The sequence below is a fragment of the Columba livia genome, chromosome 5 (assembly GCF_036013475.1).
Source record: "Columba livia isolate bColLiv1 breed racing homer chromosome 5, bColLiv1.pat.W.v2, whole genome shotgun sequence".
In the NCBI taxonomy this organism is placed as follows: Eukaryota; Metazoa; Chordata; class Aves; order Columbiformes; family Columbidae; genus Columba; species Columba livia.
In genome coordinates this window covers 40,871,692-40,895,541 of record NC_088606.1, presented here as the reverse complement: position 1 = coordinate 40,895,541, position 23,850 = coordinate 40,871,692, and the positions used below count along the sequence as shown (strand labels likewise).

Sequence of the window (23,850 nt, the reverse complement as noted above, 5' to 3'; positions counted from 1 at the left end):
TTGATATCTTAAAAGTGAAAGTGGTATTAAAATGACAAAATGTGAGAACTTCCTTAAATCATTATGTGTTTGCTTGGCCAGATGGTCTTTAGCCTTCATTTTTGTGGTGGTTGTGATACAGTAGTAGTATCTGCCTAGCTTATTTTGTAGGAGCATGTTTTGTCTGTTGGAGCTGAAGAAGTAAAAATCAAGTCTCTTTATTCAGCCTCATCTATCCATGAAAAGGAACAAGCAGACTTTGCTAAGATATTGACACAATCAAGCTTGGTTCATAAACTGAAGCTAGCTGTCTTCTTTTCCAGATGCTGGATTTCCTTTTGTTTCTAGAACAGGAAAGACAAATGATTTTACAAAAATCAAAGGCTGGCGAGGAAAGCTTCATGGTGCTTCTAGAAATGAAGGTAAAAGAAGAAAACAACAAAGCAGTGTACATATTTCCAACATGTGGCCTTTTTCTTGACCTTCCTTATATCTTTCAATTTGGAAATTGTCTGTGTCTTAATAAGAGATTTATTTTTTAAATATTGAAACTGTCATGAATAAAAGATTTTTTTATATGCTTCCATGGTCAGAATGGAAGTTTATGAGGGAAGAGGAAAGCTTACTCTGAGTAAGATAAAAATACATGTATTCTGTTTTGCACAGAAGGCTTGAGTAAAGACCAAAGCCGTAATAGTTCTGTTTTTGTTTGTCTGGTTTGAGTTTACTTCAGAGTATGGTAATTTCAGAAAACTGTTGCTTCAGGGACCTGGATGAACTAGAGTAATTTTCATTTATATCGGTGTATTTTTGGTTCCACTTAGAGCAGATATTCCTTACATATTTGATTACTTTGCCCTGCCTCAGGGAGAAATGGATATTTGGCAATTTGCCAATTTTGACTTTATGTTTCGATTACATATTTATATCGTGCTTTCTGCATTTCCTTACAATGATGTGTTGGGGTATTCCAGATTTGTAGTGGTGTACCGGGTAGGCTAGATGTTCAGGTCCAACTGAATTGCATAGAAGCACTGCCTGTTGAAGCCTTGTTTTTGTGAACAAATATATGTGTAAAATCTCCACAGAAACAGTTGTTCAGGCAGCCGGTTGTGTTTCAGAGTGGATTGTATTTGGCCTGCCTGTGTTGTGCTCTTCTAAAAACATTATATAAGTTGTTTTAGAGAGATATTTACCTCTTTTATGTTGCTTAATTATTATAAGACTTGTCAGTATGTTTTCCCAGGAGCTAGTAAAAGTGTCATTTTTTGTTTAGGTGGCAGCTCAGAAGGTTCCTTGAAGAACCGCTCAGCATTCTGTAGTGACAAGCTGGATGAGTACCTGGAAAATGAAGGGAAGTTGATGGAGACAAGTATGGGATTCTCTTCTAGCACTCCAACTTCTCCTGTTGTGTATCAGCTTCCCACTAAGAGCACTAGTTATGTGCGGACGCTTGACAGTGTTTTAAAGAAGCAGTCCACCATAATTCCATCGACATCTTATACGTTCAAGCCTGTTCATCAGTCATCTACCTCTAGAAGGACAAAGACTCAAACCAGACAGACATCTGCAAACAGTAGAGTAAAATCATCTTACAAGCCTATACTGCCTTCACCTTTTTCTGGAAGGCAGAAACAGAACTCTTTATCAGGGGAAAAGGCTGTTAAATCTGTCTCAAATAGCAGTTTGGCAAACCAGGCAGATAGTTTCATGGTGCCATCTTTGGATGAAAACACCCTTCCAAAGCAGATTAGTTTGCGCCAAGCATCACAACAGCAACAAGCAGCTCGTCCACCAGGTTTGTCTAAATCTCAAGTGAAGTTAATGGACTTGGAGGACTGTGCTCTCTGGGATGGCAAACCACGGACCTACATTACGGAAGAACGAGCAGACATTTCTCTGGCAACCCTGCTTACAGCTCAGGTAGATCTGTGATAGTTTCCTTCCTTACTGTACTGTTGCTTTTCCAAATGTGTGTGCTTACTGATGCTGCAGATAGATGCACAAAATAAGACTGAAGCTGCTAAGGGGTGTGACAAAGTGTGATGTTCCTTTGTGGGGCAGTCTTTGCAGTGAAAGTTCAGGAGTACTTACCTGGCAGTAAGTGAAAAAGACAATTGTGATAATAGCGTGTTGATATGAATCATTAATAATATGAGTTATCTCAAATATTCACCATTAAAATTTCTGGTTAATAAAATTGCAGTTCAGTAACTGCATTTTGTTACTATTTGTCACTTTTTTTTTTTCAGTTGAACTGAAAAAAATTCTGGTCATATAACTTGGTTGTCACGGTAACCTCTTTTGCTTTCTTCACATCCTACTTATTACCAAGATGGTTTAGCTGCCTCAAATTGTCTCTCAGAAGACTTCAAATGCAAACTCTCCTCTGTTCTTTCTGTGTGTGTTTTTAGTCCAGATGACATTTTCATGTATAGAGCATGTAGTAGGAGGGGTTATTCTAAATGAACTTCGAATAGCATATGCTTGATTTAATCTTACTAAAATTTGAAATGTATACTTCTTCAAAACTTTTTTTAGGCTTCTCTCAAAACCAAACCTATCCACAAAATAATAAGACGACGAGCACCTCCTTGCAATAATGATTTCTGTCGCCTGGGTTGCATATGTGCCAGTCTAGCACTAGAGAAACGTCAGCCTACCCACTGCCGCCGGCCAGACTGTATGTTTGGTTGTACTTGCTTGAAGAGAAGAGTGTTGCTGGTGAAAGGAGGATCAAAACATAAGAAAATAATGAAAAAGGCTGTACGTGGAAATCTTGTGTTGTATGGAACGCAAGAAGATCAGCAAGAGGATGAAGATGTGGAAGAAGAGGGTGATGGGGAAGAAGATGAGCTGAAGCAAAAAGATAAGAAGAAGAGAAAAAGGGTTGAATACAGTGAGTATTGCTGGGCAAAAGTGATTACTTGCAGCTCTGCAGAAACCTATCTTGATAGGCATTTTTATTAGGACATAGTAGTGATGCCATTTCAAAATCCAGAAATTGTGTCTAAATTCCGAGTGGTGTCTGCAATATTTGCTTTTGTATAGCTGATGAGTAGGAAATAACACCTTTTTTTTTTTTTTAACTCTTATCTGATCAGCATTTTGGGCACTACTTAGTTGTTTATTGTGATCAAATAGCTGGTGTTTCTTTTTGATAATTTAAACTCTTGCTGTACTCTCCAAATATCTTTAAAGACTAAGGATATGAGATTATTATTGCTATCACTGTTGGTAACCTTCACTGTAATAGTGCTGTTTTCTTTCCCTCTTATCAAATGAGTATCTAGAGCTGTATTTTTAGTTGCTGTATATATAGCTGCATAGTTCATTGGCTTAAGTCAAAAAATGGTGATGTGCAGTAGTTTCAGATGTGGCCTAATGTATGCTCAGAAATCAGAAATTGGTATAAATTGACCATGAATTTACACTTTCTTGCTAGTATCACTTTTAGCAATAGCTAAAAACAAACGTAGTGTTATTTTGTGTTCCACTGGAGTAAATTAATTATTCCATAGAGCTGTGGTATACTGTCTGATTTTTGGTGGGTGTTTATAATTTTTACATACACAGCATCAGTGAAAATCACTAATTCTTCGTTGTTTTTGTGTATCTGCTATCACAGTACAACTGAGAAACATTGATTATTGTAGAATCATTTTTATTTTGATTTCCTCTTTCTTGTGGGATAAATCCGTCACTTTTATCTAGAATTTGAGATAAGAAAAACACCCGTTAGTATTTTCTGGCAGTATGGACTCGTGGTTGCTGAATGACTAGACCTCAGGCTCAAACAAAAATTTTTGTTATTGCTGTGTTAGCTGGTGTTTCATTTATAAGTAAGTTGTTTTGTTTGTTTGTTTGTTTTCTCTTTTTTCCAGCTATCTGTGACTCTGAGCCAGAACAGCCCATTAAGAATTGTCCTTTGTGGGTGAAAGTAGAAGGTGAAGTAGATCCAGAGCCAATTTACATCCCAACACCATCTGTCATGGAACCAGTTAAATCCGTAATACCACCCACCTCTGAAGTCTTGCTTCCTAGTAAGCACAGATCTTCCAGTGGAGTGAAACCGGGTGGCAGAGTGTATACTCCTAAACCCAATCCAGTGGTAAGAAAGGAAAACAGATGTGTTTGTTTTTCTTTGTATTGAAAATTAAAACAAATGCTGCCAAAAGCATCTGTGTGCTAGGCCATTTTCAGTGAAATTCAAGATGAAAGCCTAAGGCTGACAGCGCATAGGTATGTTGATAAGTTAGGATTGACTGTATAACTCTTCAACTATGTCCATCTTTTGTTGAGAAATTACTGTAGCAATATGCAGATGGTAAAAGGTGATTGTGATGCACTAATAGCCTCATTTTAAAACCTGCTATTTCTGGCGAAATGGTTTCTCATCCTGTAATGTTTGTGTAAGTTATTAGCTGCATGATGGAGCCTCACTGATGAACAAATTACTTGGAGAAAAAAAAAAGGGGGGGGGGGCTACAGACACACAGTATACAGTGTGGTTTTGAGAGTCTCTTTTTTTGTTCTTGTTTGAGGTTTCACTGCCAATGTTGTAAGAATCTGCATTTGCCTCTTGCCTCACCTTAATATCTAACAAAAGCAACAACAGCAGTAGAGTTGAGTCTAGTTATAGCTGAAGAAAAACATACCAGAGTCGCTATTTACTGTATACTAGATAATGTTAAATAATGCAGGACACTTAGGACTTATTTCCCTACTTAGAAGAATATCTGAATGGCTGTGGGTTTTTGGGTGGTGATGGTGTTCTGGTGCTGCTACACCACCCACCCCAACTCCCCCCCCCACTTCCCCAAATACGTAATTTGGAAGCCACATATAGACTAGGCTATGTGATGCTAAGAGGGCAGATTCAGCTTTAAATGCTAGGCCTTTCCTTTGATATTTATTATTGATGCATTAACACTGAAGTGTCATTAGAAAGCAAAAGTGTTTCATTAATCTAATGTGCATCTAGAATGGAGAGATTTTCTGTCTTCTCTCCCCCACTGTTTTTTTTTTTGGTAGATTCGAGAGGAGGACAAGGATCCCGTCTACTTGTACTTTGAAAGTTTGATGACTTGCGCGAGGGTCCGAGCATATGAAGGCAGGAGAGAGGAGAAAAAGCAACAAAAAGAGAAAAGCGATTCACAGACTTGTAGCGTGAAGGTAAGAAGTCACACTGTAACTAGCATGTATTATAGAATAGGCAGAAATATTGAAAATATTGAAGTAATTTTTCCTCAGAAACTTCTACACAATGCGAGGGCTCGACTTACATTGGATGGTGATAGGGCTGTGGAGCCTGGAGCCTAAATCACCTGGCAGTGCCAGTAGACTTACGTTACTATGATAGAAATTGTTGTCTGTGGACATTTGTGGCTGCCAAGTGCATTATCATTTAAGGTTTAATTGTTTGTTGTTAAAATAGCTGTTCTAAGATGAAAATTGTAACATTGTTGAAGTTAGCATACGTTTTTCAATTTGAGGTGACACTGTGATGAACTAGTTTGTTTTGTGATGTGAATTTTTGTGTGGAAGAGAGAACACAGGATGAATATTTTTCTTGCATTTCTTTTTTCCAGCAGGAGCATGAGCCAGAGCTGCAGCCTGCTGAGAAAGCATCCAGTAAGACAGACAAAGGCACTGAGAAATCAAAAGGTAAGAGCTGAGTATAATTCAGCCGCTTGGTAGTTCCACATTTTTATGGGTGTTCTGTGTTGGCTTCATTTTTTAAAAAAAGTTGCAGCTGTTGATGAAACAAGAGTCCATTTGCTGGGGGAGTTATTATGGTTGTCAATACAGATCTTACAATGTGCTTATAGTTTGTTGTTTTCTTAAACAGTTGTATGTGTGTCACATGGGAGATACAGCAGGCTAAATATCCAGTGCTTGCTGTTGCTCTAGGGTTAAAATGACCAGTATTACAGTAGCTTGTTTAGCAATAAAAGATAATACTGCACAGCAGACTTGTCTTCAAGCACGATAATTAGATACTTGGGAAGGAATGGAGATCACTGCTAATGGTTTGTCTGGGGTGTTCTATTCCTCTTTTTTTCCTTACTATTACTTTGTAGTTACTGCAAAATAAATAAATATCTAAGTGAGGATGGGATCCTCATGTTTTCCAGTTAGCACCGTACGGGACAAGGAAGTGCCTGTACTTTATTTGGAGTTGTTTGATGTTGAAAGGTTGGAGTTTTGTTACATTATATATACTAGGCTTGAATTTCTAGTTCACAAAGAAGTAGGCTGGGCATCTGTGTTCTGCTTCAGGCTGAAGGGGCCCAAATCATGTTATGGACTTTAAAATGAGACATATACTAGAGGCATTGTGTCATCCAGTAATGAAATATAGCTGCCATTTTGAGCTGAATTTTTTTCAGTGTTTAATGTGTACAACAGCGCACTCTACATTTAAGGATGGGAATGGAAAAATAATACAACTAGTTGAAAATGCTGGTGAATTCGTAGGTGAAATTAAAATGGCCAGGACACAGGGCTCAACATCCTTACAGTTTTGCAAAAAGCGGCATTGGATCTCTAATGACAAAAAAAGGTCATGCTTCTGTTTACACGTCTTCTGAAAAAGACAGTTCTGTTAGCGGCATGTTTGCCTCTCATACCATTATAGGACACTCGTCCCTTTCTGACTCCCAAGAGAAAAGTGCCATCTCCTGAATAACCAGCGATGCTTTCTACTGCATGTTGGTGTTGCTTGGAGATCTTTCATCCATGTACTGAAACAACCCAGCTTTGTTTAGCTTGTGATGCAATGGGATACAACCTGAGATGGTATGGCTGCAGGGAATGAACTGTGAGAAATAGTTACATCAGTTTTGCAATGAGTTTTTGCTTTGCTTTTGAAAGTCTGCAAGGGGAAGTGATGCTTTGAACAGTTCGTTTACTTGTTGCCCTGCAGCTGAGACAAGGGTGGAGGTGTGGGCAGAATAAAACTGTTTGAATATCCAGGTGATTAAAATGCCGTAGTATTGCAGAAACCTATTTCAATTCTTTCTCAGAGGAAAGCTGGTGGTCTTCCCATAGTGAGGGGGACTCTTCTTCCACCTCCTATGTTCATCACACCACTCCAGGTGGACCAGCCAAACTTATCGAGATTATTTCTGACTGCAACTGGGAGGAAGATCACAGTAAGATCTTGACCATCTTGTCACAGAGTATCAACAGTAATGCGCCACAGTGCCTCAAAGTGGGTAGCTTCATTATTGAATTGGCTTCGGAACACAAGGCCCAGGATGAGAACCACCCTCCCGTCTACTCCTCCAGAGTGAAAATTTCAGTGCCGTCCTACCAGGACAAGGACGAGAAGCCTGAGATACCTGTCTTGGAGACTCCTGATAGCAGAGAGCCGTCATGCAAAAACCCAGAAAATGTAAAGCTCTTGCGGGCAGACACATTGGACAAACTGCAGGAGAAGTTGCATGGGGGCAAAGGTTTGCCTTTTTATGCAGGGGTTTCTCCTGCGGGAAAGCTGGTCGTCTACAAACACAAAGCTAATATGAGCCGCTCAGGCTTGATCCAGGTGGGTCCCTCTGCCTTTACTGTGGAGATTAGATTCAGTTTCATCCTGTATCCCGGAACTCCTTGAAGGAGACAACGCTTTTTAATTTGTCTGCCTAGTCTTTTGTCTGTCCAGACAAGGTTTCTTAGTATCTGGTGGCATTCCTGCCTCTCTGTAAGCTTGTCCCTTTCAAGATTGACTGAATAACAGGAAATCTGATTGGAGGTCTGAAATCTGATGGTTTAGTATGTTCTTTGGGCCATTTGGGTCTCGGTGACCCAAGTGCAGAACCTCTTTCAAGATCTTTTTGGTGCTTTGGAAAACTCCCTGCAGATGCATTTGAAAGATAATACTTCTAAATGAGTGGCTGTTAGATGCCACAAAACCAATATTTTCTGAGGAAGTGTACACTGGGACAAAACTTTAAAATGAAACTGTAAACCTTAAATTACTTTTTGCTACAGCTTACTGTTAATCTTCACAAATAACCTGCATCCTCTTTACAGAATATATGTTGTTCATCCAGAGAATTCCTAATCAGAAGTTCAAAGCAAGTCCTTTCTCTGCAGATTCGTGCTGCCAAGCTGGTATTATAAATTGGTGGTAGGAAATCTAGGCCTAGGATGAAGATCTTTTTCAGTCAAAGGTATTTGTGGTTCTAGTAACACCACTTTCAGAGAAGGCATATGTATTAGAAAATAAAAGTAAAATAAAATTATTTTCATTAAACTTTGCAGACGTGGCACCCTCACAAAGAGAAGCTAGTGGAGAGAAAAATGTAAGGAGAGATTTCTTATTTTTCAGGAATATTGATCAATAAAAAAGAATCAGGACCTTATTTAGTAGTGCGTTAAATCTAAAACTCTCCATTGTCCAGTAGGCATAAAGGCTGACATTCAGAAAGATGTTCTGTTTGTTCTCTCCCATGTAGTCAGTGTCCACTACAACTGTGAATTTGAAGTTTGTCAACTCATCATCATACTTTAATTACAGTATCAAATGATAGTATGGATAGGAAAAAAAGCTGATAAAGCTTTTACAAACTCTTTAGAGTTTTGTCCCAATGTATATGACATAAGTATCCTTTCTTCTGTGATGCTAGGTGTTAATTAGGTTTGAGAATTTTATTAAAAATTGTCGTCAAATTTGGGAGCCCATCTTTATTCAGGACTGTAGCATAAGTAAGGGACAGGATAAATAAGTGCTAGCCTCACTCTATCTAACTTCAGTAATTTCACATGCTCTTTTGGACGCTGTGGTTCTATGTGATAGTCTGAGTAGCATCTAACATATGTGTTATAAAGATAAAACAGAGTTGTTTGAAGTTTTCCTGGCCAGTAAGAAAACCAGGAATTCCCATTCTGAATTGCAATGATTTTTTGAAAAGGACATTTGGAAGACCCATAGAATGAAACGCCTCTCCAGAGGTGGTGAATTAGCATTCTTTTCACAAAGTTTCCCTTTTCCACTTTTTTCAGGTTAATGATAAAAGATATCCTCAGGCCAAACTGCTTTTGGGACAGATGGGGGCATTACATCCCGCCAATCGGCTAGCAGCTTATATCACAGGCAGGCTGCAACCCACAGTACTTGATATCTCATCCCTCAGTACTGTGATCTCCAAGGTAGCATCCAATGCTAATGCAGCTGCTTCTGGGACACCATCAGCCCAGGTGCCCACAACATCAGCTCCCAAAACTACATCTTCCACCAGCACTACTTCAACCCCCAGTGTGACGACTCTGAAAACCCATGCCCCAGCACAGAGACAGATAGGTAGGTTGGAACTTATTACTGTGTTTTAAATTGCGTGAAGCTGGAGTGAAAATTGAGTGTACAGCATTGCTGTTGATTTCTGTGCAACAGTGCATGCTGCCTTTGGCTGCATTGCCTACCTAAACTGCCTCTGCAATAAATAACCTCTTTAAGGCAGAAAGATTTATTTTGACTTCAGGATTACAGATGTTGACTGTTAGTTATTTTATTAATGCTACTAGAGCATATTTTCAAGAGACACGTGGATGGAGACGTGCTGAATGTTAAGCTTCGATTTTTGTTTTGAGAATTTCTGTGCTATGATTTTTAATTGCTTTTCATCAAACACCGATATAACTTAAAATGAGTAAAGGATCACTCTAATCTGTGGTTCTTCACTTAGTTTTTCTGATGATGTTGCACTTATAAGTGGAATTCTTGTGACCACGAAAGATGCGTGAAGCAGCAAAGACAAGATGGTCCAAATCTGGATTAGCAAAACAACAGGTGTGCAGCCAATAACCACACCAGCCTGTAATCTCAGTGGATTTCACAAGCTAAACAGGGATGGACTTAGTACTTGAAGTATCGGAAGAAGTATGTGGTACTTGTGTCTGAGTTGGTACTGAAATGGTTACCTCAGCATGGCAAGAGAAGAAGTTGCCTTTAACGATTACATTTTGCATGAGTTTAAAAAATAAAATCAAAATATCTAGTGCCCATCCACATATTGCCACATTAATTAAGGATCTAAAGAAGCTTTGCAAGAGAAAAGGATGTTACCTGTGTCCTGGCAAAACTTTAATTTCTGATTGATTGTTTTGTTTCTTTCAGCCTAAATTTTCATTGCCGTGTAAATAGGTGTGTTGTTTTTCTTGTCCTGTAATAAAACTTCGTGGTTTATGTGTTTATGCAATATAAAAGAGCTGGCTGTGTTTCATTGATGGGTGAAGTGATTGTTGCATAGTGATTAAAGTGGTCTGGCGTATTCTGGGTTGAAAACGCTGTATGCATAAATAACTACAATATTTAAGTTGGGCTTGCTCTGTAGTCTCTGTGCTGTTGTTCTCATCTGTAGGCATCTGGAGTGTTCTAGATGCAGTATTATGATCCCTTCAAGAGCAAGGGATGAGGGAAAGGATCTTCCTAATAGTGATTACTTCCCATTGGTTAAATTTGTCCCATCCAGTCTTACAGTCCCATTCAGTCTCACTGCAATGAGAAGGAGACGTGGCAAACTCTATCTCCCTCCCCCTCCATTCTGCCATGGCTGTGTGAGCTTGTAGATACAGTGGAAAGGGGATGAAAACCAAGAAGCAAAGAACAAAAGAGGAAGATCACACAAGATGTTACAGGAAGAATTTGAGATTTAGGAAATAGTTTGAGCCCATTATTTCACTTAGTTGTTTGTTTTCCTATACTGTAATCAGAATTGTCCCTAGTTTCACAACAGAGGACAACCCCTCAAAACCTGATTCTTTTGTGTGGCCAGGAAGAACTGCAACAAAAAAGCTATAGAAGTAGAACAAAGCAGGGATATTTCTAATATGTAAGGCATGTTCAGGACTGCCATCGAGGTTTCAGTTTAATTACAAGGTACAAAGGAAATGAAGCCTCAAATTCATGTTGCAATTACAATTGTAGCACCTCATGAAAGGCAAAGAGGAAACGTATTAAAATTTTGACCTGCAGGTTTTTATTTGCAGCTGCCCGACCCTCACCTGGTGGTGTGTTCACGCAGTTTGTGATAAACAAAGCCGGAGCTCTACAGCAGATTCCTCGGACAGGTGCCCGCCAGCCTCTGTCAAAGCCACCAAAGTTCAGTATCAAGCCTACACCGATAATGGTTGTCGCTCCCGTGGTTCCCTCAAGGCCTTCTCCAGTTCAGTGCACAATCTCTCCTGGTGTCACTACAGCCACCACCACTCCTTTAGTTACTGTGGAAAGTACTCATGTGGCAGCATCTGCTGTGACCGCTCCTGGCCCAGTAAGAGCTAATGAACCTGCCTGCTCTCCTGCGATTACAGTCACAGCTGCTCCTTTAACACCTGGAATCAACACCTGTACTGTTGCCTCATCCACCACTCCTGCTGCCCCTGTGAACATAACAAAAGCAGTGGGGATTGTTGCACCAGTAGCAACCACATCACTCCCTAAAACTGTAGTAACAATACCAACTGTTACTTGTCCTGTTGTCACAACATCCACAGCTACAGTTGTACTAACAACAACTGCAACAACTACATCTGTGGTGACCACACCAACTTCCACTGCTGCCTCTGTTCCGATTATACTATCAGGAGTTAATTCAAGTCCTTCACTAAATCCTAAGAGAGGTAAGGCGTAGGTGCTTTGGGCTAGTACTGCAAACATTTCCTTTTTTTATTCTTGCCTCCATCATAACTGTAATACAGTCTCCAATTAGAGAACCCAATTTAAATGTAGATTAACTTGCCTCTCCCTTCTTTCCAAAATAGGATAAGAAATGCAATCTCTTAAGTTGTTTGTTTTATTCCAACCTGAGCTGGTAGAGGAGGAAATAAACGTAGCTATCTGGTCAGTGACTGCTATAAAATGAGCTGGAAGTCTCATCCTTTCTTAGCCAGTAGAAATGTATAGAACAATTATTGCTGTGACTGCTAGAATTTCATGGTTGGCATAGAGTCCAGTAAGTAGGCATGGAATTGCTCTCTCATTGTTAACGTGGTAGTCTTCAGAGTCGTGGTTGAGAAATGTCAATGGAAATGGATGAATATGACTATTCTGACCTGGCTGGTTCCATATGTATTCTGTGAATTAAAAGAGAAGATACTTCCAAACGAATTTAAAGGGATGCAGTTGTTTCCAAAATATTTGTGCTTGTTTTCATTAGCAAATGCCTGATTTGTAGGTTGTTCTCTTAAACTGTTTTTTCTATAACTTTTAAAATGTTTCAGAAGATGCCGCTTCGCAAGCTCCAAGTACAACTCCCCAGCAGTTGTCTCCTGGAACGGAGAAACGTGTAGGACCTCGATTGTTGCTGATTCCAGTGCATCAGACATCTCCTGCTTTGCGACCACTAAACAACACACAGCTTGCTCAGAGGCAGAGGATGATCCTTCAGCCTCTCAGGAGCCCTGGCGGTGTGAACCTCTTCAGACATCCTAATGGGCAGATAATTCAGCTTGTCCCTCTGCAGCAGTTCCGCGCTGCAGGTGCCCAGCCCAGCGTGCAGCCAGTGATGTTCCGCAATCCAGGTACAGAGTCCAGTGTTTCTTTCTTGACTGACCAGTGTGTTACCCAGAAACTAACAATGTAATATGTGTTTCTGTGATGCTCCTTTTCCCTCCTGGAAGTATTTCAACAGAATCTAGTGTGGTTCTGTGTGAGTGGTTGAAGAACATAGTGTAATTACTCAGATGTAATGCAGCTCAAATACCACGTGCCTAAAATACAGAATGTGCAGTTAATAGCTTAGTCACCAGAATGGCCTCTGTGTGAGGCATGTCCATTGTGCTCTCAGAATTTAAAAGAAATGCTGTTGATTTGGTGATTCAAAAATAATTCTTGTTGGAGATTCGCTTAAAAAGAATGAGTTGTTATCTGTGTCTGCTCTGTTTTTGTTCGGTTTGCAGGTTAGTTAGTGCTTTCTCAACAGATATTCAGATCAAATGTCATACTGCAGTACAAATTTGCTGGGTTTTTTCCTCCTTAGAGTGTGAAAAGAAAAATAAGTTTGATGTTCAGCTGTTTCTCTACTGGATAGTTGAAGGCAGGGTTGGAAGAGTTAGAAATTGCAGGTATCTGACAGAAAATAAGTAGGATGTTTAAGCATGCTGTTGTACATATTTGTAAATAAAACATGTTTATAAACAAAATAGACTGAAAATGCATGTGAGCTTTCCAGTAGGATTTTTTTTTTCTGTTCTCCCTTTATACACTAGCATCTTAAGCAGAGGGAGGAAGAATGTTATTGAAAAGAGCGAGGGCAGAGCAAGGACAGTAGATGACAAAACTGTGGGAAGGAGAGAAAATAATCCTGTGCCTTAGCTCAGATTTGAGCATGAGGTGTAGTAAAGAATCAGTCAGAAAGTTCATTGAATTTCTTTCTGGTTTGAGGCTTTTGCTGTTCAGGAGAAAACAGTTGCCAGTGTTGGTATTTTTCATCCTTGTTTTGCGGAGTTCTGAAACACCACAGAAGAGTTTATTAGGGTGAAGAAGATTGTGGTATAATCATGCAAACTTGTCATAGTTTTTGTCTGTGGAAGTTTTTTCTGAGGGGAAAAAACAAATTATATATGGTTTTGGTTTTTTTTTTAGTCTCCATTTTCCTTTTTCTAATAAATGCAAAGTAAAATGCAGAAGACTTAACTAAATATTTAACGCTAGCACTTTCCATTAAATCTGTTAGTTTTAGAGTAGGCACCTCATGTATTTTATTGGGGTGTTCCATATAAAAATTCAACCATTTGTATGCCTTTAGGCAGTACCCGCTCTTTTCCTGAGACCTTGTGGTGAAATAGCTGATTACATTGTGACCCTTGAGAATGCTGGCTGCTGGTACAGCATCAACTACTAAAAATAAAAGAAAAAAATTGCTTTGAGGAAGTATTAGTTGATGTTTTGTTTTCCTCACAGGATCTGTTGTAGGAATCCGGTTGCCTGCACCTTCTAAACCTCCTGAGTCACCCGTGTCTCCCCCTTCCTCTGTGTCTTCCGTGTCTCCTGCCACAAATTCAGCTGTACAGACTGCAGTACCCAAGTTGTCCCCTACATCTAACGTAGCCACTCAATCATCCTCTCTTCTTCCTTCAGTGCCAAATTTTGTGTCGCAGGGAGGCACTCTGACTTTGAGGATCTCTCCTCCTGCTGCTAGCACTGTGACAAATCTGACAGCCTCTGAGTCCAAAATAACCTGCAGCTCCGGTGGTCTGCCAGCTACCACTGCTAATCTCATACCTTTGCAATCTGGTAGTTTTGCTTTACTTCAGCTCCCAGGACAGAAGACTGTGCCAAACTCCATTCTTCACCATTTTGCGTCTCTTCAGATGAAGAAGGATTACAGAAAGATATGCAAGAAAGAGGATTTGAGTGCTGCTCAGCAGAAGGAGAATGGGAAGACTTCAGGCTCAGGTGACATAAAAGTTAGAGAGTCTGAGGTCACGGTGTCAGATAGGAAAGAAGAAGATAACGAGTTGTCAGTTGACCAGTCAAATAACATTGAAGAGTCAGCATCTGGCACAGTCGCATCTGATAGAAATTCCACTACGTTAGAGATGGTGGAGAAGGACTCAAAGGTGCTAGACAGTTCTTGTGATGAGAGCTGCTCTTCTCCACATGATGTTTCTGCAGATGTTATATCATCTGACCATTCGTACATCAGTGAGAAGCCAAATGATGAGGAAGAAGGAAAAGGGACCGCTGAGGAGAAAGAGGATTCTGTCAGTTCTGAAACTGTAGTGGAGGCTGCTTCAACTAACTCGGAAGCTGTTTGTGGGTCATCAGATCACTCTCTAGTTGCTCCTCTGGATAACGTACATCCACAGAGTCTCAATCAGGAGGCTGCACAGTTGAAGAGCCATGGGAAGGAACAAATACATGCTCAACAGGAAGAGAAACCAGTAAAAGAGCAGGAAGGAGACGCACTGACACAGATGAAGGAGGACAGCAAGGCAAGTTCTGGGCAGTCACGGAGTCAACAAGAGCAAGATACACAGCTGGAGAACAAGGAGGAACAGAGAGGGACTGACCTGTCTCAGATCAAACAGGAATGCCAGGGTGATGCCTTGCAGCCAGATAAGGAAAGGAAGGAGTGCAAGGGCTCCAGAGAAGCAGAAAGCATAAGAGAGGAAAAAGGAAGTAAGTCTGAAATCAGTTCTACAAAAGAGCATGGTAATGCTTCAGGAGAAGAGCATGAGATCAGTACCGAGGAAGGCAAAGCAGACATAGCTGGGCAGGAGGGCAGTAACAACAAAGAACAAGATGCTTTTGATTCTCAGGAAGAAATGAAAACAGGTCAGGATATTGTAACACACATCAACAGTTCTTGGAGCAAAATATCTAGCATTGTACCTGCTTTAGAAAATAAAAGTGAGGCGGATAACAAAGCTGATACGTCTGAGAAAAGTGACCTCCTGTCACCAGAACAGATGGTGCAGGAAGCCAGGAATGACAAAAAGGGTTACATGCCCACTATTGATATAACTGCTGATGATATGGAAGAGGACGAAGAGGAAGACGATGATGAGGATGAAGATGATGAAAAGACTGATGATTCTGCTGATGAAATGCTGGATGGTACTTCTGATTTCCCAAGTGAAGAAGAAGTAGATGTTGAAAAAGTGGTAAGCATTTAACTATTTATGAAGGAGTTTTGGTTTTTTGTTTTTTGGTGGTTTGGTTGGTTGGTTGTGGTTTTTGTTTGGGTTTTTTTGTTTTGTTTTAAATCAACCAATTAACATGTGACAGCCTATGGATTTGAAAGACACAGTGTGATGTTTGTGTTCTGGACTTCAGTTTCTTTAGAAAATCTAGATTCCAAGTTGGGTTCCAAGTGGCTTTTTTATAGGTAGCACTGTAGTGGCTTTTTAGAAATTGTCCATTTTTCAGACAACAGGAGTTACATTGAGCAAGCTGTAATAGAACCACTGCATGTTGTCTTCCTCCAGTATTTACTCAAGCAGTTTGGTTCCTTGTAATATGACTAGTATTTCTGTTATGTTAAGCTCTTTCCTTCTACGTAATTTTTGTAGCTCTTAGTTAACATTTATTTCTGGAAGGAATGTTTGAATCTCTCCTGGAATTCCTCTTGAAATTCAGAAATATATTAAAGTAGTGTGTGAAAGCTGTCATTCCATATTTGATAGAAAACAAATTGTGCCGGTAGTCACAGAGTAAGGGTAAAACGTGGTGGTTAGCATAGTTAAGATATGTTTAGATTTTAATTTCAATAGGATTTCACCACAAAATCAGAAGAAAACAATCCCATGTGTAACTCCTTGATGCACTTTTTATGTATCAGTGACTTAAGAAAGAGTGCACTGTTACTTAAAATGTATGAAGTTGTGGTTTTGTGGGTCAGCCAAATGGAAATAAGAAGTAAAGTAGCCTTTTCTTGGGATGAGATAGAAGCAGAAAGAGAAGGGTTAAACTGGAGAAGAACTGAAGAACAAACAAAAATAGGAGAGAGTCAGCAACCGTGGCTCTTAGGGAATCTGTTTAGCTTCCAGAAAAATGCGTGTTCTCAGCAAGACGATAGCTTCTCAACTGTGTGAAGGTGAGGAAACTGAAGGCACATATGCTTTGGAAGTTCTTACAAGCTGAAAATGGAGCTGTTGCTGTCTTGTCATGAGTAAGGTGATGACAGTTTGATAACTCCTGCGTCCTTCAATAACTTCAGCAGAGTTGAATCATCAAGTTTTGAGAACCACAGTTCATTCATGCCTGATACCAGATAAGCTTTTCAAACAAGGTAATTTTAGGAATCTGTTGGTGAACCAACAGGTAATATAATGTCTAGGTCACAGAGTAGCCCGTTATCAGGGTTGATATTTTAAAGCTGTATCTTCTCTTGTCCTGCAAAGGATGATGAAAAGAAAAATAATTATTAGAGATTGTAAGAAATGTTTGTTTTGGAAGAAACTTGCTGTGCGGGTTTTGACTAATACGGTTTGGTAAGCCACGTTAGGGTATGTGTTCACCTTTAGGTTCACACAAGCACCAGTAAGCTAGCTTTGGTTCTAGAGCAGTAAAGCTGAGGAACAAGATCTCAGAGGGCCGTAGAAACCTGTCTGGAATTTGGGTGAGTTCTTAGTCTGTGAGTCTGTGCTACCTGAAAGTTAAGTTAGCATGTCAATGCCTAATGGAGAATTTGGTTTTAAATGTCAGTCTGTTATTTTTCACTTTTTTTTCTTTTATCAGTATAGCACTTACATGACAGGCTGCGCTGGTATTTGTCAGACTGGATGAAGTCAGGTCATACAAACAGACTGCTAGAGGGCATTTATTTGTTTCATTAAGCTAGTGGAAACAAGCAAAGAGTACACTCATGGCCACTAGTACTTTTGTTTAGTGGAAGTACTAATGACAGCTCTTTCACTACTAGTTTGGAATATGAACTGAATTTAGTTACTCAGAAAATAGCCTTTAAAACCCCCAGAAAACTCCACTGAGAGTCAGGATGGATTGTTACTTAGCTGTGGTAGCTATTACTCTTCTTTAGTACATTTCTCCATACTGGTTCTCATTGCAGTAATGACTTCATTGTTCTTAATTTTGCATATCGGTGCTCCTCAGATGACCTTCTTACTTTGTCCTGACTTTGTGTACTTGACCTAAGGGACTCTTGTAGACTCCTCCTCTACTCAACAAAAAGAGAGAAGCTTTCTGAGACGTTATCTCTGCCCTTTTGCATTTCCTACCCTGAATTGCATCAGGTGAAGCTTAGGAGGATTAATCATCTTGGGTCTGGTGATATGAATAAAACCTCTGAGAATATCTATATAAGCAAATTAATTGCTGTCAGGACCTGTTATCTGAACAAATGCAAGTACGATGGTCTGGGACATGATGTTAAACTCTTGATCTCCAAGGCACGATGATTGCACACAAAATTCCTGTTGAGAATGACTGCTTGGCCTGGGCTACATCACAGACTGTCTCTGTGAATTGTTCGCAGGAGTGATTGTTGGCTTAAGCCAATAAAACATGCCAGGGATTGTTTTAGTATTTTAATGCTACAGATGGGAGTCCCATGGTCTCATTTAACTTATTAGTATAAATGTAGGTTCTGTGTTTGGCCATTTATTTTATTTAAAATGTTGTTAAAACCTGTTTTTCAATTGTACTTTTTCTGAGCTGAACACTGAAATTGTAAGGAGCTACAATGAATTATTATAACATTGTAAGTTTAATAAAAAGTGCAAGTGACATACTTTGTGGATGATTTAAGTTTTAACAATCTCTTTTATGTTCTGAGCTTCTCATGCAGACCATGTGTGAAATCTGCAGACTTTGTAGCATGGAAGACAGAAATGAGGCATTTGCTTGGATAGTGTCTAATGACATCCTGCCCTCCTTGTTTCTTACTAGCACTGTCACTGAGGAAACCCTCTGCCATCAGGCAATTTGCTCGTCAGGAACCAGCAACAGGGGTGTAGGCTGCCAGGAACAGACAGAAAAGTAAGAAGAGAATGTTCAGAAACAGGAGAAGTGCTGACATTTCTGTAGCAACTCGGAAACTTCTGTTGTAGTGCCAGATTGATCCTCTTGTGTGTCCATTCCTTAAGGTATTATATCTTTACAAGCTCAGAGGCATTTAGAAATTCTGTAGCTACCAGACCTTTGGGAAGACTGATGCTAGAAAGATGGGGCTTTCACAAGCATGTTAAATTTTGTCCCCCACCTAGAAGTCATGCTGTGCTATGAATAAGGTTCAGCCTGTGACAGGTCAGCAGTACTTACATAGGAATAGCTGTTCTTATGGCAGAACTTAAGTGGACTTACTTCTGATGATCTCACAATTGTGATATTTTTCCTAGTTTTAGGAAGTCAGAGGTAGAGAAGAAAGACTTACCATCCTGAAGCATTTTTCCCTTTGTTGTTAGATGTAAGAGTGAGAAAAAGTGATGTTTTTTGGTTTTACCTATGTCCCCGTTCAGGATTTGTAAACTAAAATATGCAGAATTCTTGTTGGCCAGTGGAGAGGTTTTACTTATATTTTTTTTTTCCCCCGTCTTTCATGAAAAAGATGCCACACATCTCAGGTTTGAATACTTTTGTTTAGTATAATAGCATGTAGAAAGTTTCACTGAGAGAACAGCTGTACCTGGATAATTACTATCAACCCTTTGGTTAGCCCAGTGTAACTTGTCAGCACGCAGAAGCTTTACCATAGTAACGTTTCTACAATAAACTAATTTACTGAGATTTTTTCCTCTACTCTCTGGGCTGTAGCATCTTTTGAACTACTCTGCGTGTCCCCCTTCCCTGCAGTGTGTAACAGTGTCCAAATGTAGTTTAGACAGAGTAGTCCTGCCTGATGAAGAACAGGATGCATCTCTTGTATGTAGAATCACAGCAGTGATACTGTGTAAAATGGAAAAGCCAGAGAAAATGTCGGGAGGCTTCCAACATCAAGGAGGTTTTATGGGTGACCCAGGAGAGCAGGAAAGAATAATATAATAAGTGCTCTATGTATAAAGAAATAGAACCATGTTATAAAATATGGCCAGTTAAAATCACGTAACTCCACACCTCTCACCCATGTAATATTTTCAACATAATGGCATGTATCTATTCAGTAGTTCTGTAATTTAAATAGTATCTTTGAATTGTTTTTGTTCAGCCATTTTTTTCCTGGCTTTATGTTGATTTTCCTTGTCTTATTAGTCCCTGGGGAGAATTTAAAAAGGGCTCTGCAAGCAGCTATGCTACATGTTTACATCACCTGCTGTAGCTCAACAGAAGGTCTGTGTCTAGCGAGATGGTGAAATTTTGATAGCTTCCAACTTCTTTCCTTTTGCTTTCCCTTCCCTCCACTATTACCAGTTCATAAACTTTAACTTCAGATTCAAGCTTATGTTCTTCCCAGCTGAGGAATTCTTGGAATTGCAGCACTCTGAGTCTTCTAGTAAATCATCTAGTTCACTCTGTGAACCCTGGCATAGCAGTTAAGGGCTTCTAGAGAATTTGGAAATCTTCTGTTGTGTTTTTGATTTTTCTGCCTTTCTCTGACCTTGTGCAAATGGACTGGTCTCTGCTTTTCAATGGGGAAGATACAGAATTGACTTAAAGGCAGCTTGGATGCATCTGTTATCTTAAGAACAAAATGACTCGATTAAAATAATGCATCCAAAAAATCTGTCCTGTGCATTAAAATTGGATCATGACAAAGCCTTTAACAAGTAAAGCAAGTGTAAAGAGAAGTTGTTGAAAAATTGCCGGCTGTTTGCATAAATGATATTCTTCAAGTGAGACTTTACATAGTAGTACTTAAAGATTTCACAGAATCACAGAATGTTAGGGACTGGAAGTTTCTGTAAGCCTCTAGGGCCACTCGACAGACATGAAACAAAGCTGCATACTGTCCACAGGCGGTCTTTGAAAGTTGTTGAAATTCCTATGCTGAAATGCAGTGTAGTCTTAATTTGGTCACAATTTCAGTAGCCCCTGTTTATGTGTTCTGGATCTGGACTGCAAGTGGTATTTGGTTGGACCTCACCAAGTTCTCTAGGACATAGTGTCTCCTGACTTCAGTTCTCCTGCGGTCTTGGGGAGCAATGGTGACATGTCACTTCTGACCAGCCTGTTGAGTTCTAAGCGATGCACTGCTGCCTTGCTGAAGACCGTTAATTTTCTCTGTGCTCTACCCAGTCCCAGTGCTAACAAGTCTTGCTTTGTGGGATAGTATTTACAAGATGGAACAAATGAGGGTTTCAGGGGCTTCCATACACGTAGAAACAGTGCTTCCTTAAGTTCCTGCCAGTGCCAGCACCATACTTCCAAAGTCGTATGAGAATTTGTTTTACCTCCATGGTGCCCTTTATACTCATAACAAGAACTGTAATGGTGTGATACAGATTCATAGGTGCTCTGACAGAAAGCTGCAAGAAATCCCACAAGTTAGTAGTAGTAAAAGAATAACTAACTTAACCTGCTTTCCAGATACAGAACTCACTAGAGATCTGAGCTGCTTTCTGGGCCAGAGAATAATTGTGTCTTTAGGTCAGCATGTGTTAAATATATCTTTGAAAGACAGAGTGAGATAGTTCTCTAAAGCAAGTAATTTCTCATCTAAGAAAGATCTTAATCTTAAAAAGATGTGACTTTTTACAAGTATAGAGATAGCAGGTAACGCAGGAGTGTGCACAGCAACTTGGAGAACTAAGGATGCTTTTTGTTCAGATTTAGCAGGTATAGCTGATAACCTGAGCATTACTTTTCTTTATTTCAGCAGTAATATCTCGATACTTCATAGTGCAGGAAGAGGTGTCAGCTTCTCTGCAAGTGAGTAGTTTAGAAGTTTATACCTCTTTCTATGTAGAATATACACTACCAGCACTTTGTAGAACCCCTCATTATGTGAATGGAAGGTGATGGAAGACTTGAGAATGTTTGAGAGTGTGTTTACAGGAGGAAGGATGCTGCTTGGATTAATTCTTAAAAGACTGGAAGATTCTACAGGCAGTATTGCATATGTGTGTATATGTATGTAGACACTCCAATATATGTACTATATACACATGCTCATATATATATAAATATATATATATATATGTACGTACTCTCATGATGTACTGTACTAAAGGCCACAGTGCTACAAAATATACATTGCTATACTTCGCAAAGGTTATATCCCCAGTGTAGCCTTAGTAAAGGAGGGCAAACTTGCTCAGTTTTTCATACTGATTCTGTTTTCCATCTTCTGTAGCCTTTGTAACAGAGCCATGGGAGATGATGTATTACAGAAGGTTTAAAAATACTGATAATATTCTCTGGCAGCGTGATTCACAATGGTGGTCACTCTGTGGTGTCAGTAACTAAGGTGACGACTTTTATGTTTTTCTTTGAATTTTAGGTAGGCCTGCTGTGAGTTGTGGGGTTTGGAGTTGTGTTCATATTTTGCTTTTGTTTTGTTTTGTTTAGGAAAGCTTGTGTTTATTCAGCATGAAGAAGCCAAATACTATAACAAATATTAGGTCATTATTAGTGTCTAGATATAAAGTGAGTCCCTTTAAACGAAAAAGCTGCAAATTTCACAGATGCAAATTTCATGACTGATGATGGCAAATGTGCATCCTTACCACACAAGCATAACTGACAAGTGGTTAATTTAGGCTGCTCGTGTTTTTGTTACAGTGCTGTATATAACCTAATCTGTGGTCAGCTCAGTAAGTGCAACACTTTCTCCTTTCTAATCAGAGTTTCTTAAAACAGCAGTATGAGTTGCAGATAACTTTAAATAGTCAGTACTGTAAAAAGCGTTTATTAGATGCCACTTACTGATCCAGTATAGCACATTGCCTTTATTTTTTCCTTTGTTCTGTGCTTAAGTGTTTTTTGTGATTAACTGTTTGCATCAATTTCAGGTAAGTATTCAGTTCAGAGAAGAATGAGATTGCAGCTTTTCAAAAAGAAAGAAAAGGACAAAGAGAAGGAAGGAAAGAAGAGAAGAATAGGAGGAGGACAAGACGGGGTTAGTTCAGGGAACTGGATGAAATAGAGTACAGAATAGAAGTACCATTAAATTTTCTTAACAAGGAGAAAGATTTCTGCATTCTGTAAGCAGACCAAAGATGATAATAGAAAAACTTGAATAAAAAATGAAATACAAAAAATTGCTTGAATAAGGCTTGTTTTGTTGGGTAGGGGGATCAGCTGGTACTACAAATTGCCACAAGACTGATATTTAACTCTAGTAGTGGTGACAACACTGCAGTTGTTCTCTATCTCTGTCTTCACAGATGGTTAGCAGGTTTTCTTGGTGAGGCAAGTGTGGAGAAAAAGTATTCTTGAGAACATCATAAGTATTTTTAAAAAATTATTCGCCGGCATTTTGAAAAGAGCCAATATCATACTCTTCATCATGTAAGAAGTTTACTGTATAGCCCAAAGAAGCCTGGTTCTATGGTGTTCTGACTGTTCTATCTTAGTTATCACCTTGGTAATGGTCTCTCGTACCTGTCACATCTTGTGTCCAAAAATGTTAATTGGTAAGACTCTACAGTAGTAGGTTGTAAAGGCAGTTTAATCTTATTTGAAAATGGAGGCAGGAAAGCTCTGCCCTGTGAAAGCTTTTTATCTCACCCATAGTGAAAGCAGAAATGACAGAAATGGGTTTTACCCTTACCAAAATTTGTTTTGCAGAGTCGCTAGTGGGAGGAATTCCTAGAGGTGACAGTTAAAATAACCACCTGCCTAGCAGTGTTTATTGGCCAGCCTAGCTGGAGATGTTGATTCTTTAATGGTTCTTAATGTTATAATGTAACCTCTTTTGAGACTGAAGTGAAACTGTTTTGGCCTGAGCTCTATTGCGAAGTAGATACTCATTTAAAAAAACAAAACACAAACTGTTCCAGGATGCGTGTGAATACAGTGAGGATGACGAGCAGGTGGACATTGAGACCGTGGAGGAGCTTTCAGAGAAGATTAACATTGCCCGTCTGAAGGCCACAGCTGCTAATATCCGACCTTCCAAACAGAAGTAAGCATCCTTGGAGAGCACTACAGTTTTGTATTTTATTAATGAGCTAAACAACAGGTTTAACGTGATGGTAAGATTAAGCAAGGCTTGTGTCAGGCCTTCCTGAGCACTGGTGCTTCCCAGTGTCTGTGAGGATGGGGCTGTCAGAACGAAGACGTAGATTTGAGCTGATTTAGCCTTTTTTATCCCCTTTGATTAATTTTCTCATGGGGATGTTGTAATGTAAAATTGTTGAGTGAATCACCCCCCTTCCTGCAAACTGAATATAAGTAGGGTCATCTTGGTTTTAAATCTGATTTTGCAAGCTTTGTTTATTCTTGCTGGTGGACTTGTTATTTTTAAGAAGCAGCAGTCATTGGCTGAGTCTCTGATTCTGTAAATGAAAGCTTTGTCTTTGAGACCATTG

General features: G+C 39.5%; 1 protein-coding gene across 12 annotated transcripts in view; it reads left to right on the top strand.

Annotated features, from left to right (window-relative positions):
• The window catches only part of MGA (MAX dimerization protein MGA), a 61,573-nt gene that overhangs the window by 25,271 nt on the left and 12,452 nt on the right, over window positions 1-23,850 (top strand). For 5 of the 12 annotated variants that reach the window (XR_010472994.1, XM_065064567.1, XM_065064565.1 and 2 more), the window contains exons 7-18: window positions 303-401; window positions 1,256-1,902; window positions 2,521-2,878; window positions 3,864-4,090; window positions 5,014-5,154; window positions 5,571-5,646; window positions 7,008-7,528; window positions 8,986-9,283; window positions 10,969-11,598; window positions 12,199-12,498; window positions 13,880-15,585; window positions 23,320-23,444. Coding sequence is in view for 8 of the 12 variants with exons in the window: in XM_065064567.1 (XP_064920639.1) it covers window positions 303-401; window positions 1,256-1,902; window positions 2,521-2,878; window positions 3,864-4,090; window positions 5,014-5,154; window positions 5,571-5,646; window positions 7,008-7,528; window positions 8,986-9,283; window positions 10,969-11,598; window positions 12,199-12,498; window positions 13,880-15,585; window positions 23,320-23,444 (5,128 nt within the window). In the remaining 4 variants the exon portion in view is untranslated. Of the gene's footprint in view, window positions 1-302; window positions 402-1,255; window positions 1,903-2,520; window positions 2,879-3,863; window positions 4,091-5,013; window positions 5,155-5,570; window positions 5,647-7,007; window positions 7,529-8,985; window positions 9,284-10,954; window positions 11,599-12,198; window positions 12,499-13,879; window positions 15,586-21,194; window positions 21,248-23,319; window positions 23,445-23,850 lie in introns of those variants that run through there. The other 7 variants (XR_010472995.1, XM_065064568.1, XM_065064569.1 and 4 more) reach the window with 7 other exon arrangements.